A 22,174-nucleotide genomic window follows, 5' to 3' on the forward strand; every position below is an offset into this window, starting at 1 on the left:
TTACACCACTAGCAGCCTGCTCTACATGTTTAAATTCTGACTTTTTGAACATGGCGAGAGAAAGCCAGATGAATCAGACCAGACAGCAGTCTGTACAAATATTGACGAACTCATAAGTTCATGCTATCAAGTTTTGGGATTTACACATTTAATTATTTACTGGTAATCTGTTTGTCCAGTGAACTACCGTGGATCCACTGGTTTCGGTCAGGACAGTATTTTGTCACTGCTTGGTCACATCGGAAGCCAAGACGTAAAAGACGTGCAGGTATTAAACCACAAATCACCGCAGGATTTTATTTTATTTTTACTAAACTTCTCGTTAATCAGTTTGTAGACTGCTTTAACAGACTGGATTGTTTTTACCCAGAGGGCCGTGCTCACTGTGCTGCAGAGTGATATGACCCTTGACCCCAAATGCTTGGCTGTAATTGGAGGTTCTCACGGTGGTTTCTTGGCCTGCCATCTGGTTGGTCAGTACCCAGACTTCTACAGAGCGTGTGCAGCCCGGAACCCCGTCATCAACGCTGCCACGTTACTGGGAACCAGTGACATCGTGGACTGGTGAGACGCTGCAGTTCCATCCTGATCCGTACACCAATCGGCCAGCTGTCCTGAGACGGGGGACAGTACTGTAGAAACAACATCCAACTCCACCTGTTTCATGTCAGCACTATGACCAGGGCCTGTATCCACGAAGCAGCCTAAGACTAAACATAGCTCCTAGTGATGTTATTCCAAGAAAAATCTTAGATATTTCTTAGAATTTTCCCTTGGTAAGGTGAAAGTTGTCCACAAAGCACCTTAGGTCTTACGAGGGCTCCTAAGGTGCCAAATTGGTAAGAGGAGGGAGGAGGACTTTTAAGAAACCTAAGAGTGTCTTAAGCAGAGAAGACGGCAGAAAAGACAGAGAGGAAGCAGAAATATTCTCCGTATGCCGGATGACAGTGAGTCAGTAACACACTACCGGCTTGATCTATGTAACTGTTTTCTGTTAATTTACTGTCTTAATGTATTTATAAATTGTTTAGGTTGTTGCTTTCATATACACACTGTTATCATCATCATCATTATTATTATTATTGTAATTATTAATATTATTTTCTTTTATTATTACATCTATTTTGTCATTTGATTTTAAATGGACCACAATAGAAATAAGTGTTTTCTTGTGTCATGCATGTATTTTTAACATATTTACAATTATGTAGTCAAAATGAACGTACAAAATAAACTCACACACAAACACACGCTTTTAATATATAGATATTTGGCAAATGATTGATGTTCATTCATACATTTTCAAGATGTGTAACAATTCATTTAATTTTGCTGAGTTTCATCATCATAACAAAGTTATCCTCATGATTACACGTCTTAATGCAGTTCAGGTTGTATGATCGGTTGATTTTACTGTCCATTCATGACTGGAAGGGTGGAGCGCATTTGTTTTTTTTAATTTGTCCTCCCCTTTCTGTGACAACCAATAACAGCTCTTAGAGGACTGCGTCATACCTAGCAAAGGGGTCAACCCTGCCTCCTCACAAAGGTAGGCGTTTCTGTCTACTCCTTACTCAGACTTGCTCTCAGACACCTGCTGGCTCACTCTTTGGCAAAGATTCCTTGCCAGGATATTTTAGGCTAAGTTAGGAGCTCTTTGAGAGGACTTGAGTTACTTCATGGATACGGGCCCTGATGGTTAAATGTGGGACACTTAGTGGGGACAGTCCTGTCACTCTTTGCACCACGTTTTGTGTCTGCACCTCCAGCACTCTTAGCACCACCAATGGGTCAGATATTTAGAGGTTTGTGTGTGCAGCTTGTGAACTCTATGCCTGATTTAAAATATACATCAGGAACTGCACTTCATGACACTAATTTCAGCCACATTCCAGATTTTCTGTCCTGGTGAGTTTCAAATCAAATCAAATCAATTTTCAGGGTCACCTGATCCAGCCCTAACTATAAGCTTTAGCAAAAAGGAAAGTTTTAAGCCTAATCTTAAAAGTAGAGAGGGTGTCTGTCTCCCTGATCTGAATTGGGAGCTGGTTCCAGAGGAGAGGAGCCTGAAAGCTGAAGGCTCTGCCTCCCATTCTACTCTTACAAACCCTAGGAACTACAAGTAAGCCTGCAGTCTGAGAGCGAAGCACTCTGTTGGGGTGATATGGTACTATGAGGTCCCTAAGATAAGATGGGACCTGATTATTCAAAACCTTATAAGTAAGAAGAAGAATTTTAAATTCTATTCTAGAATTAACAGGAAGCCAATGAAGAGAGGCCAGTATGGGTGAGATATGCTCTCTCCTTCTAGTCCCTGTCAGTACTCTAGCTGCAGCATTTTGAATTAACTGAAGGCTTTTCAGGGAACTTTTAGGACAACCTGATAATAATGAATTACAATAGTCCAGCCTAGAGGAAATAAATGCATGAATTAGTTTTTCAGCATCACTCTGAGACAAGACCTTTCTAATTTTAGAGATATTGCGCAAATGCAAAAAAACAGTCCTACATATTTGTTTAATATGCGCATTGAATGACATATCCTGATCAAAAATGACTCAAAGATTTCTCACAGTATTACTAGAGGTCAGGGTAATGCCATCCAGAGTAAGGATCTGGTTAGACACCATGTTTCTCCATTTTGATATAATAATTGATCAACATATTGATTTATTCTGCCTTACAGAAACCTGGTTACAGCAGGATGAATATGTTAGTTTAAATGAGTCAACACCCCCGAGTCACACTAACTGCCAGAATGCTCGTAGCACGGGCCGAGGCGGAGGATTAGCAACAATCTTCCATTCCAGCTTATTAATTAATCAAAAACCCAGACAGAGCTTTAATTCATTTGAAAGCTTGACTCTTAGTCTTGTCCATCCAAATTGGAAGTCCCAAAAACCAGTTTTATTTGTTATTATCTATCATCCACCTGGTCGTTACTGTGAGTTTCTCTGTGAATTTTCAGACCTTTTGTCTGACTTAGTGCTTAGCTCAGATAAGATAATTATAGTGGGCGATTTTAACATTCACACAGATGCTGAGAATGACAGCCTCAACACTGCATTTAATCTATTATTAGACTCAATTGGCTTTGCTCAAAATGTAAATGAGTCCACCCACCACTTTAATCATATCTTAGATCTTGTTCTGACTTATGGTATGGAAATTGAAGACTTAACAGTATTCCCTGAAAACTCCCTTCTGTCTGATCATTTCTTAATAACATTTACATTTACTCTGATGGACTACCCAGCAGTGGGGAATAAGTTTCATTACACTAGAAGTCCTTCAGAAAGCGCTGTACGAGGGCTGTCAATAAAGTAACGGTCCTTTTTATTTTTTTCAAAAACTATATGGATTTCATTCATATGTTTTTACGTCAGACATGCTTGAACCCTCGTGCGCATGCGTGAGTTTTTCCATGCCTGTCGGTGACGTCATTCGCCTGTGAGCACTCCTTGTGGGAGGAGTCGTCCAGCCCCTCGTCGGAATTCCTTTGTCTGAGAAGTTGCTGAGAGACTGGAGCGTTGTTTGATCAAAATTTTTTCTAAACCTGTGAGACACATCGAAGTGGACACGGTTCAAAAAATTAAGCTGGTTTTCAGTGAAAATTTTAACAGCTGATGAGAGATTTTGAGGTGATACTGTCGCTTTAAGGACTTTTCACGGTGCGAGACGTCGTGCAGCGCTCTCAGGCGGCGTCATCAGCCTGTTCAAGCTGAAAACCTCCACATTTCAGGCTCTTGATCCAGGACGTCGTGAGAGAACAGAGAAGTTTCAGAAGAAGTCGGTTTCAGCATTTATCCGGATATTCCACTGTAAAGGAGATTTTTTTAATGAAAGACGTGCGGACGGATCCGCGCGTCGGGACGCAGCCGACGCGGTGCGGCGGCACAGGAAAAAACACCTCCGTGTTGATACCATTTGTAAAATCCAGGCGGCTTTTGATGGCTTTCAGTGGAGTGAGTATATGAGAAATTGTTTAACAGGCAGGACATGTTCCAACTTGTCCTTAAGGCTTTCAACAGAGGTGTTTTTCCTGTGACGGAGCGTCGCGGCGGCTGCGTCCCGACGCGCGGACCCGTCCGCACGTCTCTCATTAAAAAAATCTCCTTTAACAGTGGAATATCCGGATAAAATGCTGAAACCAACTTCTTCTGAAACTTCTTTGTTCTCTCACGACGTCCTGGATCATAGAGCCTGAAATGTGGAGGTTTTCAGCTTGAACAGGCTGATGACGCCGCCTGAGAGCGCTGAGCGACGTCTCGCACCGTGAAAAGTCCTTAAGCGACAGAATCACCTCAAAATCTCTCATCAGCTGTTAAAATTTTCACTGAAAACCAGCTTAATTTTTCGAACCGTGTCCACTTCGATGTGTCTCACAGGTTTAGAAAAAATTTTGATCAAACAACGCGCCACTCTCTCAGCAACTTCTCAGACAAAGGAATTCCGACGAGGGCTGGACGACTCCTCCCACAAGGAGTGCTCACAGGCGAATGACGTCACCGACAGGCGTGGAAAAACTCACGCATGCGCACGAGGGTTCAAGCGTGTCTGACGTAAAAACATATGAATGAAATCCGTATAGTTTTTGAAAAAAATAAAAAGGACCGTAACTTTATTGACAGCCCTCGTAACTAGGTTTAAGGATATGATTCCTTCTTTATGTTCTCTAATGCCATATACCAACACAGTGCAGAGTAGCTACCTAAACTCTGTAAGTGAGATAGAGTATCTCGTCAATAGTTTTACATCCTCATTGAAGACAACTTTGGATGCTGTAGCTCCTCTGAAAAAGAGAGCTTTAAATCAGAAGTGCCTGACTCCGTGTATAACTCACAAACTCGCAGCTTAAAGCAGATAACCCGTAAGTTGGAGAGGAAATGGCGTCTCACTAATTTAGAAGATCTTCACTTAGCCTGGAAAAAGAGTCTGTTGCTCTATAAAAAAGCCCTCCGTAAAGCTAGGACATCTTACTACTCATCACTAATTGAAGAAAATAAGAACAACCCCAGGTTTCTTTTCAGCACTGTAGCCAGGCTGACAAAGAGTCAGAGCTCTATTGAGCCGAGTATTCCTTAACTTTAACTAGTAATGACTTCATGACTTTCTTTGCTAATAAAATTTTAACTATTAGAGAAAAAATTACTCATAACCAACCCAAAGACGTATCGTTATCTTGGCTGCTTTCAGTGATGCCGGTATTTGGTTAGACTCTTTCTCTCCGATGTTCTGTCTGAGTTATTTTCAGTAGTTACTTCCTCCAAACCATCAACATGTCTATTAGACCCCATTCCTACCCAGGCTGCTCAAGGAAGCCCTACCATTAATTAATGCTTCGATCTTAAATATGATCAATCTATCTTATTAGTTGGCTATGTACCACAGGCTTTTAAGGTGGCAGGAATTAAACCATTACTTAAAAAGCCATCACTTGACCCAGCTATCTTAGCTAATTATAGGCCAATCTCCAACCTTCCTTTTCTCTCAAAAATTCTTGAAAGCGTAGTTGTAAAACAGCTAACTGATCATCTGCAGAGGAATGTCTATTTGAAGAGTTTCAGTCTGGTTTTAGAATTCATCATAGTACAGAAACAGCATTAGTGAAGGTTACAAATGATCTTCTTATGGGCCTCAGACAGTGGACTCATCTCTGTGCTTGTTCTGTTAGACCTCAGTGCTGCTTTTGATACTGTTGACCATAAAATTTTATTACAGAGATTAGAGCATGCCATAGGTATTAAAGGCACTGCGCTGCAGTGTTTTGAATCATATTTATCTAATAGATTACAATTTGTTCATGTAAATGGGAAATCTTCTTCACAGACTAAGGTTAATTATGGAGTTCCACAAGGTTCTGTGCTAGGACCAATTTTATTCACTTTATACGTTTCCCTTAGGCAGTATTATTAGACGGCATTGCTTAAATTTTCATTGTTACGCAGATGATACCCAGCTTTATCTATCCATGAAGCCAGAGGACACACACCAATTAGCTAAACTGCAGGATTGTCTTACAGACATAAAGACATGGATGACCTCTAATTTCCTGCTTTTAAACTCAGATAAAACTGAAGTTATTGTACTTGGCCCCACAAATCTTAGAAACATGGGTGTCTAACCAGATCCTTACTCTGGATGGCATTACCTTGACCTCTAGTAATACTGTGAGAAATCTTGGAGTCATTTTTGATCAGGATATGTCAAGGGAGTTTTTCCTTCCCACTGTTGCCAAGTGCTTGCTCACAGGGGGTCGTTTTGACCGTTGGGGTTTTTCCGTAATTATTGTATGGTTTTGCCTTACAATATAAGGCACCTTGGGGCAACTGTTTGTTGTGATTTGGTGCTGTATAAATAAAATTGATTTGATTGATGTTTCTAAGATTTGTGGGGCCAAGTACCAATAACTTCAGTTTTATCTGAGTTTAAAAGCAGGAAATTAGAGGTCATCCATGTCTTTATGTCCTGTAAGACAATCCTGCAGTTTAGCTAATTGGTGTGTGTCCTCTGGCTTCATGGATAGATAAAGCTGGGTATCATCTGCGTAACAATGAAAATTTAAGCAATGCTGTCTAATAATACTGCCTTAGGGAAACATGTATAAAGTGAATAAAATTGGTCCTAGCACAGAACCTTGTGGAACTCATAATTAACTTAGTCTGTGAAGAAGATTCCCATTACATGAACAAATTGTAATCTATTAATAAATATGATTCCAAACCCCACCGCAGCGCTAGTGCCTTTAATACCTATGGCATGTTCTATCTCTGTAATAAAATTTTATGGTCAACAGTATCAAAAGCAGCACTGAGGTCTAACAGAACAAGCACAGAGATGAGTCCACTGTTGAGGCCCTAGAAGATCATTTGTAACCTTAACTATGCTGTTTCTGTACTATGATGAATTCTAAAACCTGACTGAACTCTTCAAATAGACCATTCCTCTGCAGATGATCAGTTAGCTGTTTTACAACTACCCTTTCAAGAATTTTGAGAGAAAAGGAAGGTTGGAGATTGGCCTATAATTAGCTAAGATAGCTGGGTCAAGTGATGGCTTTTTAAGTAATGGTTTAATTACTGCCACCTTCAAAGCCTGTGGTACATAGCCAAACTAATAAAGATAGGTTGATCATATTTAAGATCGAAGCATTAATTAATGGTAGGGCTTCCTTGAGCAGCCTGGTAGGAATGGGGTCTAATAGACATGTTGATGGTTTGGAGGAAGTAACTAATGAAAATAACTCAGACAGAACAATCGGAGAGAAAGAGTCTAACCAAATACCGGCATCACTGAAAGCAGCCAAAGATAACGATATGTGTTTGGGATGGTTATGAGTAATTTTTTCTCTAATAGTTAGAATTTATTAGCAAAGAAAGTCATGAAGTCATTACTAGTTAAAATTAAAGGAATACTCGGCTCAATAGAGCTCTGACTCTTTGTCAGCCTGGCTACAGTGCTGAAAAGAAACCTGGGGTTGTTCTTATTTTCTTCAATTAGTGATGAGTAGTAAGATGTCCTAGCTTTTTTTTATAGAGCAACAGACTCTTTTTCCAGGCTAAGTGAAGATCTTCTAAATTAGTGAGACGCCATTTCCTCTCCAGCTTACGGGTTATCTGCTTTAAGCTGCGAGTTTGTGAGTTTATGCCACGGAGTCAGGCACTTCTGATTTAGGGTTCTCTTTTTCAGAGGAGCTACAGCATCCAAAGTTGTCTTCAATGAGGATGTAAAACTATTGACGAGATACTCTATCTCACTCACAGAGTTTAGGTAACTACTCTGCACTGTGTTGGTATATGGCATTAGAGAACATAAAGAAGGAATCATATCTTAAACCTAGTTACAGCACTTTCTGAAAGACTTCTAGTGTAATGAAACTTATTCCCCACGCTGGGTAGTCCATCAGAGTAAATGTAAATGTTATTAAGAAATGATCAGACAGAAGGGAGTTTTCAGGGAATACTATTAAGTCTTCAATTTCCATACCATAAGTCAGAACAAGATCTAAGATATGATTAAAGTGGTGGGTGTTGGACTCATTTACATTTTGAGCAAAGCCAATGAGTCTAATAATAGATTAAATGCAGTGTTGAGGCTGTCATTCTCAGGCATCTGTGGTGAATGTTAAAATCGCCCACTGTAATTATCTTATCTGAGCTAAGCACTAAGTCAGACAAAAGGTCTGAAAATTCACAGAGAAACTCACAGTACCGACCAGGTGGACGATAGATAATCAAAATATAAACTGGTTTTTGGGACTTCCAATTTGGATGGACAAGACTAAGAGTCAAGCTTTCAAATGAATTAAAGCTCTGTCTGGGTTTGGATTAATTAATAAGCTGGAATGGAAGATTGCTGCTAATCCTCCGCCTCGGCCCGTGTCACGAGCGTTCCTGGCAGTTAGTGTGGACTCGGGGGTGTTGACTCATTTAAACTAACATATTCATCCTGCTGTAACCAGGTTGTCTGTAAGGCAGAATAAATCAATATGTTGATCAATTATTAATCATTTACTAACAGGGACCTTAGAAGAGAGAGACCTAATGTTTAATAGACCACATTTACTGTTTAGTCTGTGGTGCAGTGAAGGTGCTATATTATTTTTTCTTTTTGAATTTTTATGCTTAAATAGATTTTTTGCTGTTATTGGTGGTCTGGGAGCAGGCACCGTCTCTGCGGGGATGGGGTAATGAGGGATGGCAGGGGGAGAAGAACTGCAGAGAGGGTGTGTAAGACTACAACTCTGCTTCTGGTCCCAACCTGGATAGTCACGGTTTGGAGGATTTAAGAAATTGGGACCAGATTTCTAGAAATGAGAGCTGCTCCATCCAAAGTGGGTGGATGCCGTCTCTCCTAACAAGACCAGGTTTTCCCCAGAAGCTTTGCCCATTATCTATGAAGCCCACCCCATTTTTGGACACCACTCAGACAGACAGCAAGTCAGGGAGAACATGCGGCTAAACATGTCACTCCCGGTCCGATTGGGGAGGGGCCCAGAGAAAACTACAGAGTCCGACATTGTTTTTGCAAAGTTACACACCGATTCATTGTTAATTTTAGTGACCTCCGATTGGCGTAATCGGGTGTCATTACTGCTGACGTGAATTACAATCTTACCGAATTTACGCTTAGCCTTAGCCAGCAGTTTCAAATTTCCTTCAATGTCGCCTGCTCTGGCCCCCGGAAGACAGTTGACTATGGTTGCTGGTGTTGCTAACTTCATATTTCCCAAAACAGAGTCGCCAATAACCAGAGTTTGATCCTCGGTGGGTGTGTCGCCGAGTGGGGAAAAACGGTTAGAAATGTGAACGGGTTGGCGGTGTACACGGGGCTTCTGTTTAGGGCTACGCTTCCTCCTCACAGTCACCCAGTCGGCCTGCTTTCCCGGCTGCTCGGGATCTGCTGGAAGGGAACTAACGGCGGCTAAGCTACCTTGGTCCGCACCGACTACAGGGGCCTGGCTAGCTGTAGCTGTAGCTTTTCCACGGTGCAGAGCCGAGTCTCCAATTCGCCGAGCCTGGCCTCCAAAGCTACGAATAAGCTACACTTATTACAAGTACCATTACTGCTAAAGGAGGCCAAGGAATAACTAAACATTTCACACCCAGAGCAGAAAAGTGTGGGAGAGACAGGAGAAGCCGCCATGCTAAACCGGCTAAGGGCTAGTAGCTGCGCTAAGCTAGCGGATTCCTAAAAACACACAAAGTGAATAATGTGTAAATAATTTAGAGGTGATTCAGCAGACGGAGTGCTTTAGTTAAGGCACGTGAAGGTTACACTGTGAAACAAATCGTTAACTAGATCAATCTTAACTATGCAGATTAAACAGCTAACATACAGCAAAACGCCGCTGTGCAGGAAGTGATACAATACCGCAGTGAGAGCCAACCACCAGTAGAGGCAAGCAAGAGCCGAAATGATGGTTCAAAGCTGTGTTTGATGGAAAAGTCTAAATGTTTTTCACAGGGAAGCAGTTTTGTGTAATCTTCCTAAAAGCAGGAAGACTAGAGTCAATCTCCAGTCTGAGCTTCACAATTCTGTCTTTGTGTATGTTTGATGTTCTTCAAAGCGCTTATCAGTCACAGCCAGTTTAAATCTGTGGCGAGGTCACCGGATAGGAAGCGAGGTCACGTGTCAGTAACGCTTTGATGTATGACCCTATTTTGGGGAGCACAAGAAATGTTGGTGTCATTCAAGCTCTAGGGGGCGCTGGTTGGTTGTTCCCTCCACCAGCTGTTGGAAGACAAAGGTTTGGAGATTGTCTGTGTCGGTGTAAACATAACACAAAACAAAAATGACAGATTTCAGTAAAATGTTGCAGACTGTGGTTGTTGGAGTTGATTAAAATGTGGGGATCCAGATTTGGCTTAAAAATGAATTTCATCACTTCAAGGATACAAATTCTTTCTTGAACCTTTGGTGGGTGACAGCAGTAGGATGAGCTGATGAGCAGTTTGTGTTGTTTTTGAACTCGAGGTGGTTTCCAGACATTTTGTGTTGATGATCTCTGGCCCAAAGAAGACTTTAGTGTGTTTTGTGTTGATGTGAATCCACCAAATTTTTACTTTCATCTCTTTTAGTTTTCTCACCTTATGATGTCATAAAGATGTTTAAAGTCAGAGTTCCACCCCCTGCCAGTTGGTGGAGTTAATCACCATTGTGGAGTTTTTCATTTTGGCAGTTTGGGTACCAACAGTGGCGCCCCCATGTGGTGGCTGGGAATAGCTACAGCCACCACCAGATTACTCTGAGCCACCCCTCAGCCACCACATGAGGGCGCATTGTATTTGTGTGGATTTAGGGAATATATTTAAAATCACAACAGTTAATAATGTGAAAACGGTGTTAAAACAAGAGCAACAGCAACATCATCATCATCATCAACAACAACAATAATATATAATAAGAATAAGAAACAGTGGGACAATAACAGTACAGTCTTGTCAAATTTGTCTCAGTCGTATTCTGTCATGAATAGTTGAATAACCCAAATATATTAAGTTAATGTAATTAAAGTGTGATTGCAATAATAAAAAATCAGTGTTTAAATATATGAATATACTGTAAATTCAGTATATCAAATAGTTTTATTTTTTGGTCGGGTATGCCACCCCAAGATTTTGCCTAGCCCCCACTAGCCACCCTTAGAATTTTTTTTTGCTGGCGCCACTGGGTAGTGGTAGTTCACAAATGTTAAACGATGTTGTGTGAATGAGTTAATTAGTGGTTCATTAAGATTTTTACCATATATGCAGATCAAAGCTGTTTCTGAGATGATGAACCAAATGTTGGTGTATAGAAAGAGGAACTCCCATACAGTGAAAGGACTCATGTGGGCGTGGCCTGCAGATTCAGTTCTGTTACTCATATTTTGGTTCAGTTAATGGATTACAATCTGTAACATTTGACCACTCGTTACGGTGAGTGTGAGAATTGTAACTTTTTGTCTGTGTGTGTGCGTCTCCAGGCGTTACAGCAGCGTGGGGTTACAGTTCTCATACGACCAGATTCCCACTGCTGAAGTTTTGGCTGCCATGTTGGAGAAGTCGCCCATTATTCATGCTGCTCAGGTCTCACTCACTCACTCACTCACTCACACTAGATCACCACAGTGTCCCAGGCAAACGATAAGTTTACCGTTGACAAGTGACACTTTTCTATAGAAGGCCTTTACAAAGTACAGTTTAGTGAGGATGACCTTGACCTTTTCACCCCATAGCCAGTAGGCTTCTTGGGGTCATTATACCTAAAGGTCGCACCACGTTTGGTGACAATCAGACAGCCACAAAAGACGTTCTTGTGCTTACACGAGTGATGGAAAACAACACAAATAATATTTTAAAGAACATAAAGAGGCGTAGCTGAGGAATGATGGATGCTCTTGGAGGAGGAGCCTGGTAATGTGACATTACAACCTTTGACCCTGAGACATTGTCACTGTGACTGTGTGCAGATCAGAGCTCCGGTGCTGCTGATGCTCGGAGGCCGAGACAGACGGGTTTCTCCTTATCAGGGTCTGGAGCTCCACAGAGCGCTCAAGAGCAGAGCGTCACCCGTCAGGTGGGCGGGGCATTACATACTCAATCAAATTACAGCTGAACCTATTAGTCCACAGACAAGAAAAAACTAAGAAAATCAATTAGTCATCAAGCAGAACAAAACATTTTTTTAAGGAGAAATAGTCATTTTAACCTGTGCAACAATAAGGAAGATTTTAAACAGGTTTATTATTTGTAGCTTTCACAAAGTGCTAAAAAAAAAACACAACAAAACCCCCCCCCAGCAACAAATCAACACAAAACTAGAGCACCGCGCTCATACGGTGCAAACGTCCAACAACATGAGTTTCCAATTCCACAAATTTTTACCTTGGAAAAAACTTTCAAGGTCAAAGTCCTGTTAGAAGTGGCTTTTCATAAGCTAAAATATAATAAAAAATATAGATCCAAAGGGCTTTTCAATGTTAAACTCAAATATCTGCTAAATCCACAATACGGATCAGATGCAGATCAAACTTAGTCTATTAATTGAGAGTGCAAGTTTGCACCTCACTGTTACAAATGAGAGTGATTGAGGGACTTTTGATTGAAATATGGTGCAAAATGTCAAATGGACTTTTCAATATTAAATTAAAATGTCCACAAAATCCACAATCCAGATCAGGTCTGGATCAAACTTTGTCAGGTGATAGTGAGTGTCAGTCTGCACCTCACTTTCAAATATGAGAGTGATTGGGGCATGTTTAAGATATAATGTAAAATATACATTAAATGGGGTTTTCAGTGTTAAATTTAAATGGCCACAAAATCTGTAATCTGGATCAGATCCGGATCAAACTTTGTCAGTTGATAAAGGACACCATCCTACATAACACTCACAAATATGAAAGAAATTTGATCTTTTTTTGGCAGGGGCAGTGGTGGGCACAGTTCCGCTAATGTTTTCATTATCAGATTAGTTTTTCAGATAACTTTGAAAACCATCATTGGATCAATTATCTTTCAATTAGTTTTGGTCCAGTCATTTTTAGACTGCTAACATATTTTTGCAGACGTGGAAAACAAAGCTTAACAGTTAAAAACGTTTACGAAGTCCATAATCAGTTAAGTTCCTACCTGTTAAATGTTTTGTAGTAGATGCACAGTTCTATTCTCTGCAAACAGAGGAGAGCTGGTTCTAGAAGAAACTGCTCTATCCTCTGCAGGCAAAGGAGAACTGGCCACAGAAAAGAAAAAAAGTAATTTCTTTGACCCCATACCGATACGCTGGCAGTATCACCCAAGTCATCCAGAGGCATATTGTTTTAACTTATGGTTAAATTTTTAACCAAACTAATTTCAGACAAGTTATTTAAATATAAATAAAATATAATAAGTTTTATAAAGTTAAAATATCAGATATATGTTTTAGTTTTAAAGTAATGCACTAATTTTGAAGGTTTTAGTGTGGACATGCTGTGTCGAGAGGTGCATTATGGGTATCCACACGGACAACAGCATTAAACTCTTTGTATATTGTGCCTAAAACTCTTGTGAATATATTCTCTTGGTTTATAGACGTTGTTATTGTGTTTGTATGCATCTTAAATGCAGCAGACACGGATTATCTGGAATTTTGTTTTGGCAAGTTTTCACGGTTTCTACTGCCATCTACTGGCCAGTAGTATTCATGGCAGAATGAGCGTCTGGACGCCAGGAGATGGAAGTGTTTATTTTGGCACCAGTTATATCAGACAGTTATTTAATTAAAACTTGACTTTTTTTTTTTTGTTTTTTTTTTTTTGCAAATGTACGGAGCCCCCCTGGGGGCATGGTGGTTAAATTTTTTTTGGCCCAGATTATTGTGTTCCCTCGCAATACCTTTTGTGTTCCCTTGCAATATTTTTGCGTTCCCACACAATAGTTTTGTGTTCCCTCGGAATAACCTAATATCATATTAAAGCTCATGCCTATCAGAGCACACAGTGAGTGAAGGTGGGGGGGGGATTGAACACATATGCGCGTGCGCACACACAGCAGTCAGCAACAGGATTCATAAGAGGACAGTAAAAATAGAAAAGTAAACATAAATGTTCATAAGGCACACTAACAGGTGTTGCTACTTACTACCACAGTGTATAAATAACTATATTTCATACGGAGTCTTACAGCTGTGCAAGGTGTAGCAACTTACTCCCCATCTGTCGTGAATCCTGTTGCTGTGTGTGTGTGTGTGTGTGCCTTTTGTTTTTCATTTGCCTTGAATTTCTTCTAATAGAGTGCAGTGCGCCCCAGACTCACCTGTGTGCTCTGATAGGCATGAGCTTTAATAGATATTCGGTTATTGCGAGGGAACGCAAAAACTATTGCGAGGGAATGCAATAATCTGGGCCCCAAAAAAATTAACCACCATGTCCCCAGGCGGGCTCCGTACAAATGCCTCTTTTTTTTTTTGCACAAATAAAAAATGGCATATTTTACCAAAGCAAAAGCACATTTTTATATGTAAACACCCAACACACACCTCACTTTAACGTGGTGGTTTTTTACATAGAATGAATGAGTCAACCATCAGTGTTTAGGGGAGGCTCATTTACCCATAATCCCTTTTGTATCCCCTTTTTGAATTAGTGGCATTATTAACATTAAAAGATATATGTTATATTTTAACTTTGTACTAAATGACTAGAATAGACATTAATAGAGTGTATTCTATCGGTATTAATTTTATTTTTAAATCCAAACCATAAGTCAGCACTGCTTGATTTTCCAAGACCTCCGCCTTACAGCAAGGCTGTTACTGAGTAGAGAGTTTGAGCTTTTCTGCAGGAACTTCCAGCAGTGGGCAGGGCACACATAGACAGAAGTGCTGACTCATTGTTTGGGCTGCAGTACCTTTGATGCTACCACTCACCACTTTTAACACCACTTTGATGCAATCGTGGGTTAAAACTCAAAATCAGCTGTTAGTAGTTGCAAGTGTACTGGAGACAATACTAATACAAAACATGCAGTTGTCATGCGGTATGCATTTTCAGAGGCCCTCCGTCCATGCCCAGTCGCCCAAAATGAACGATATTCGCACGGCATTTTGGGCGACTGGGCATGGACGGAGGGACTCAATCAATCAATCAATCAATCAATTTTTTTATATAGCGCCAAATCACAACAAACAGTTGCCCCAAGGCGCTTTTATTGTAAGGCAAGGCCATACAATAATTATGTAAAACCCCAACGGTCAAAACGACCCCCTGTGAGCAAGCACTTGGCTACAGTGGGAAGGAAAAACTCCCTTTTAACAGGAAGAAACCTCCAGCAGAACCAGGCTCAGGGAGGGGCAGTCTTCTGCTGGGACTGGTTGGGGCTGAGGGAGAGAACCAGGAAAAAGACATGCTGTGGAGGGGAGCAGAGATCGATCACTAATGATTAAATGCAGAGTGGTGCATACAGAGCAAAAAGAGAAAGAAACAGTGCATCATGGGAACCCCCCAGCAGTCTACGTCTATAGCAGCATAACTAAGGGATGGTTCAGGGTCACCTGATCCAGCCCTAACTATAAGCTTTAGCAAAAGGAAAGTTTTAAGCCTAATCTTAAAAGTAGAGAGGGTGTCTGTCTCCCTGATCTGAATTGGGAGCTGGTTCCACAGGAGAGGAGCCTGAAAGCTGAAGGCTCTGCCTTCCATTCTACTCTTACAAACCCTAGGAACTACAAGTAAGCCTGCAGTCTGAGAGCGAAGCGCTCTATTGGGGTGATATGGTACTACGAGGTCCCTAAGATAAGATGGGACCTGATTATTCAAAACCTTATAAGTAAGAAGAAGAATTTTAAATTCTATTCTAGAATTAACAGGAAGCCAATGAAGAGAGGCCAATATGGGTGAGATATGCTCTCTCCTTCTAGTCCCCGTCAGTACTCTAGCTGCAGCATTTTGAATTAACTGAAGGCTTTTAGGGAATTTAGGACAACCATGATAATAATGAATTACATAGTCCAGCCTAGAGGAAATAAATGTGTCTGATGTAATCACACATGATTCAAATCCATATGGTTTTTGAAAAAAATAATAAGGTCGGATACTTTTCTAACAGACCTCGTATTTGTTGCTGAATTCCTTTTAATACATGTTATTGATACATGTTGTCTTCTTGAACTTGCAAAGTTGAATTTTGTTTTTGAAAAACTTGTTTATTCCATGAAAGAAAGAACTCGATAAAGTTACAACAAAACACAAGAAGTCATTAACAAACAAAGACAATAAAATATTAAACATTTGAAGGTTAAAATGTAATCCGTGTTTGTGATTCAGGTGAGTTTGTCGGTGTGTATGAAGCACTGGCGTCCTGCTGCTGGTCGACAGACGCTCAGCAGCTCGTGTTCAGCAGTGCTTGCAGGAACCGGAAGGTAATGACAGTTATTACCTCATTAGGTGTTTGTGCTTTTTATTTATTGCCCATGGAGTCGCGACCCTACGTGGGTCACCTGATACGCAAACCAGTTTGTGAGAAAATTACTAGAACTATATATGTATGTAAATACAAATGTGACAGAAGTGTTGAATGAAGTTTTTAGGCTTGTTTTTAATTGTTAGATTAGAAAATTAATTTATTGTCTCCCCCCCCCCCCCCCCCCCCCCCACCAGGATCTGTTTGTGGTTGACAGGCAAACAAAGAAAGTCACCTCCCTCTCTAATAGTAAGAATCCGTTCGCTCCTCCTCATGCACCTCCTCGTTTGTCTCATCTCTCCTCATTGGGGCAACTGTTTGTTGTGATTTGGCGCTATATAAAAAAATTGATTGATTGATTGATTGCCCTGTATTCCTTTTCCTCCTCCGCCTTCTCCTCTCTCTTATCCGCTCCTCTCTCCTCTGCTCCCTCCTCCTTCTCCCTGCTGGTTTCCTCATCCATTGGCTTCCCCTCCCTCTCCTTCTCCTCTCCCACTTCCCCCACTCTCACCATTTCTTCCACTGCCTCTTTTTCCTGTTCCTCCCACTTCTCCGGATCCCCTCACTGATCCCTCTACCCTTCCTCCCCTTTCTCCTCCTCCTCTACCAGCAGCGCCTCCTCTCCATCATCAGGAGCACATGTGTGAAGGTACAATAAATCTTTCATTGTTAAACTTTTTAATTAACATGCATTTATTAAAATTAAATAAACTTTGTCATTGTTTGGTAACTTTACAACAGTGTTGCATTAATTAACATTAGTTAATGTAGTAATAAGCTTGAACTAATACTAAATTAATGTGGTTTGTAAACATTTATTAATGTGTTCATGACAACTAAGGTAATATTTTGTACACTATTTAGTCATTTATAACAATACAGAACACAAACAATTACTACACACATTAATTATCATTAGTTACTGTAGTATAAGCATTAACTAACACTGAATTAATGTGTTTAATAATAATTTATTAATGGTGTTCATCTTAACTAAGGTAATAATTTATGACATTAATATTTTATAACACTACAGAACACAATTACTACACACATTAATTAATGTTGGTTAATGCTCATTACTACATTAACCAACATTAATTAATGTGTTTAGTAATAATTTTTTAATGGTGTTCATCTTAAGTAAGGTAATAATTTATACATTATTTAATAATTAGTAACAATACTAATGATACTGTTTGTGTTCTACTGAACACAGACAATTACTACACACATTAATGTGTTTAATGATCATGTATTAATGATGTTCATGTTAACTAAGGTAATAATTTATAACATTAATATTTTATAACGATATCGAACACAGTTACTACACACATTAATTGTTAGTTAATGTAGTAATAACCATTAACACTGAATTAATGTATTTAGTAATCATTTATTAATGGTATTCATTATATTCAACTGAGGTAGTAATTTATATATTTAATAACTTGTAATGATACAGAACAGAAATAATTCACACAATAATTAACTATTAGTTAATGTTTGTTATTAAGTCATGTCAGTTATTCCATCTTTTTAAAAAAACTGTTAAAAAATGATGTAAATTTAGTTTGTGAATGTTGTTTGTGTTTTAATATGTACGAGGACGTCACAATAACATGGATATTGTTGCACAGGTGCTAAAACCCGGAAAATTTAAACTTTGTGTAATGTCTGTTTTGCTAGTTAAAGTCATGTGTGTAGCCGTGCCAAAAAGGTTGAACATATTTTCTGTTGTTCTGCAGACGTTTGTGTTCTTTATGGAAGCTGGAAACTGCTGACTGTTCAGAACGACCTGATGGTCGTCTGCTGCTCCAGCCCCAAAGCCCCGCCCACTTTGGTCAGACACATGGCAGGAAATTGCACACAGACAGTTAGCAGCAGCATTTATGAAGAAAAAAATAAGCAGAAGTCATTTTTCTCATTAACTCCTGACTTCTGTCTGTGGTCTTGTGTTTGCGTGCAGCTGGTTGGTTTCCTCCCACCACCAGGTGGAGCTGTAGCCTGGCGAACTCTGCAACCGCCCGCCGTGACCTTTGACTTCCAGTGGACCGTTCTCGATGTTACGCTCCGCCAGAGGAGGACAACGTGCACTACCGTGAGTGTCGCACACTCAGAGTATAAATATGGAGTTAATTTCACCACAAAACTTTACAAACAAACAAACAAACACATTGTGGTTCCCAAAAACAAAGTGTACAAATTTTCTGAGTTTTCTTTATAAATGTGTGGTACTTTGTAACAGGCTCTTGCTTTGTCAAGGCTCAGAATAATTTTCTCCTGTATAGCGATGATGATGTAGATGGTGTGAGCCAATCAGTGCACAACGTTCATATAATCATTTCAGCGTCTCAGTGCTTCATAGATGGTCTTTTTTGAGGGTGGAGTTAGTAAAGGGACGCTGGATGATTGAGACTAATTGTAATTCACCGTTGTCAACAGCAGGTGGTGCTAACACGTTAATTCACCACCTGCATTGTATGAAAATATTCAATCTGCCTATAGTTTTGTGTTTGCCTGGTATTTGCCGTAAGTTGTGAACAGAAACACTGCTGATGAACAGCGAGAAAATATATCAATCAATCAATCAATCAATTTTTTTATATAGCACCAAATCACAACAATAGTTGCCCCAAGGCGCTTTATATGTAAGGCAAGGCCATACAATAATTATGTAAAACCCCAACGGTCAAAACGACCCCCTGTGAGCAAGCACTTGGCTACAGTGGGAAGGAAAAGGACATATGACACCAAATTGCTGACAGCAAATGTTCTTGACAGTTAACTGCAAACATTAGCCACTCACATGGTAAATTGGTAGTTGTGTTGTTGTGTTTTAGCAGTGATATGTTTACTAAATGTTTCTTCTGACACAAGTTTATACGGGACATTTTTGTTATGACAAATTCTAGTTTTTCCGCCTTGGCACTGTTTTGAAACAGTTCGTTATGGACGTACACACAGTTAGCATTAGAGTGTGTGAGCGCCGCACATGGACCTTGTCCAAATCAGATCCATTTCGAACTTTCAAAGAATTGCAAATTCAAAGTCTAAATCTTGACTCGGCTCTAACGTTTTGTGATGCTGTTTTTTGTTGTTTATCAGCTGGCTTGGATTTTGGGGCAGTCCTGGTGAAACCTTCCCATCCCCTCAGCGAAGAAAAGACGCCTCTTGTTGTATTCATTCACGGTCAGTCTTCAGGGTCAGCTTTTTCTCTTATTTTTTATTGAGATTTTTATTATTATAAAGGTACTGCTGTCTGCTTATAAACAGAGGGAGCGGCAACGGTTTCACAAGGCAGGATTTGCATGCACTAAATGTGCATGCACAGTCAGACCGAGAATGTAAATGGGCCAGAAAAGCTCCGAGCACAGAGGGAGTGTTGCTTCATTCTCTGCACAGGATGCCATTAAAACACAATCTTTCCACAGGAAATAGTCGTTGGATGCTACATTAATGTGTAACATATTATTCATAACACCTTTAAGGTGGGAGAAAATCTTTATTCTTCCTCTAGTCTTTCTTATGCTTTTCTCCCTTTATATAGTGCCCCTTGGGCACATATTGCGGCATTTTGGGAGTACCTTTCACTGCTATGCTGATAATACTCAGTTATACATGCCGATAACTGCTGGTAATCTCGTTCACATAAAATCCTTAGAAGATTGCCTTGCATCAGTGAGAAGTTGGATGTCTGGAAACTTCCTACTTTTAATCTCTGATAAGGCTGAAATGATGGTTCTTGGTCCAGCAAGACATCAGCATCAATTTGACCAGCTAACCTAGGCTCGTGTGTCATACATTACACTGACAAAGTGAGGATCCTTGGGGTAATTTTTGATCCTACATTGTCCTTTGACCTCCACGTTAGAAATATTACGAGGACTGCTTTTTTCCACCTGCGAAATATAGCGAAGATTCATCCTGTCTGGGTGATACTGAGACCCTGATCCATGCGTTTATCTCTTCTAGATTGGGCTACTGCAATGTTCTATTTTCTGATTTACCACAGTCCAGCATTAGGGCTCTCCAATTGGTTCAAAATGCTGCAGCCAGACTTTTGACATGAAGCAGAAAGTTCAGCCACATTACACCTATTTTCGCATTTTCCTTCACTGGCTTTCTGTCCCAGTGAGATCAGATTTAAGGTTCTGCTACTAGTCTATAAAATTGTTCACGGACTGGCACCTCCCTACCTAGCTGACCTAATTAAACCTTACGTACCGGCCCGGGCTTTGCGTTCTCAGGGTGCAGGACTACTTTCTGTCCCTAAGGTGAATAAGAAGTCTGCGGGTCACAGAGCTTTCTCTTATCGTGCCCCTGTTCTGTGGAATGATCTCCCTGCATCAATAAAACAGTCAGATTCTGTGGAGACTTTCAAGTCCAGACTTAAGACGCACTTATTTTCCCTTTCGTATGACTAGCATACTGGTACAGTTTTGTTTTACGCTTTTTACTCTTTTAATTCATGTTATTAGTAATTGGAGTGGGCCGCAGCCTCAATGTTACCTAAATACTGTGTCTTTTAGTGAAGTTTAGGGCTAGTGGCCGTAGATCACCTTAGTATTTCTTGATTTTTTCTTGTTGTTTAATGCTGACAATTATACTGTATTTCTTGTCTTTGTGACGCCTGATTCTGTTTTTTCTCTGTTTAAGGTGCAGCTCCATCCAGAGATGGAGTTGTATTTGTGCTGGCGACCCTCCTGTCCCGTGCACCAACAGCATTTCCTGTATATTCATTTTGTGAATTGTTCTGTGAATTGTTCTGTAATTTATGTTTGTAGCATGGCCCAAGCAGAGGGTCACCCCTTTGAGTCTGGTCTGCTTGAGGTTTCTTCCTCAGAGGGACTTTTTCCTTACCGATGTTGCTCTGGGGGTTGGTAAGGTTAGACCTTACTTGTTTGAAGTGCAGCTCTGTTGTGATTTGACACTATAAATGAAAATAAATTGAAAAAAAATGAAATTGAAATTTGTGTGTTTGCTTTTAATGTTGTTTGCATTTCAAGATGTATTTTTTTTTGTTTTATTTGTCTGCTGGTTCAGGTGGCCCCCACTCCCATTTTCCTGCAGAGTGGAACACCACAACAGCTGGACTGGCTAAACTCGGCTTTGCCGTCCTCATGGGTGAGTTTTACAGGATCAGAGATCTTGCACCAGACTAATCGGAGCAACGTGTCCCATCGTTGCCGTAATGACACTTTTAATAAATGCTGTAAAACACTTTTGAGTCAGTTGGATCTACAGTGGTTCAGATTAGTCCTGACTCTGAATCCAGCACTTAGTCCAGAGATTTAACTCGTGTCTGACATGTAACAGCGCTTGTTTATACCCTCACATCCACTTCTTTAGGTACACCTCACTAGGACCAGCTTAGACCCACTTTTGCATTCAGACTGTCTTTATTGTTGTTGACATGGATTCAGGCCTCAGACATTTTGCTCCACGCTGATGTTGCAATGTTGTCGTACCGTTACACCACTAGCAGCCTGCTCTACATGTTTAAATTCTGACTTTTTGAACATGGCGAGAGAAAGCCAGATGAATCAGACCAGACAGCAGTCTGTACAAATATTGACGAACTCATAAGTTCATGCTATCAAAGTTTTGGGATTTACACATTTAATTATTTACTGGTAATCTGTTTGTCCAGTGAACTACCGTGGATCCACTGGTTTCGGTCAGGACAGTATTTTGTCACTGCTTGGTCACATCGGAAGCCAAGACGTAAAAGACGTGCAGGTATTAAA

General features: G+C 40.3%; 1 protein-coding gene, 1 long non-coding RNA gene and 1 pseudogene across 3 annotated transcripts in view; 2 read left to right on the forward strand and 1 right to left on the reverse strand.

Moving 5' to 3' along the window:
- zgc:136971 (S9 family peptidase) overlaps window positions 1-12,145 on the forward strand; it is a 46,428-nt gene extending 34,283 nt beyond the window's left edge. For both annotated transcript variants that reach the window (XM_034171767.1, XM_034171768.1), the window contains 4 exons: window positions 180-268; window positions 371-564; window positions 11,468-11,570; window positions 11,954-12,145. In XM_034171767.1, the coding sequence (XP_034027658.1) occupies window positions 180-268; window positions 371-564; window positions 11,468-11,570; window positions 11,954-12,130 (563 nt within the window). In that variant the 3' untranslated portion in view covers window positions 12,131-12,145. The remainder of the gene's footprint in view (window positions 1-179; window positions 269-370; window positions 565-11,467; window positions 11,571-11,953) is intronic.
- On the reverse strand, window positions 571-16,943 carry LOC117511862. Its single transcript, XR_004561104.1, has 4 exons — window positions 16,933-16,943; window positions 13,752-13,755; window positions 6,043-6,052; window positions 571-759 (listed from the first exon to the last, which is right to left on the reverse strand). It is a non-coding gene; the product is annotated as an uncharacterized LOC117511862 (long non-coding RNA).
- Window positions 16,135-22,174, forward strand: part of LOC117511861 — a 28,059-nt pseudogene continuing 22,019 nt past the window's right edge.

Source organism: Thalassophryne amazonica, chromosome 6 (genome assembly GCF_902500255.1).
Source record: "Thalassophryne amazonica chromosome 6, fThaAma1.1, whole genome shotgun sequence".
In the NCBI taxonomy this organism is placed as follows: domain Eukaryota; kingdom Metazoa; phylum Chordata; class Actinopteri; order Batrachoidiformes; family Batrachoididae; genus Thalassophryne; species Thalassophryne amazonica.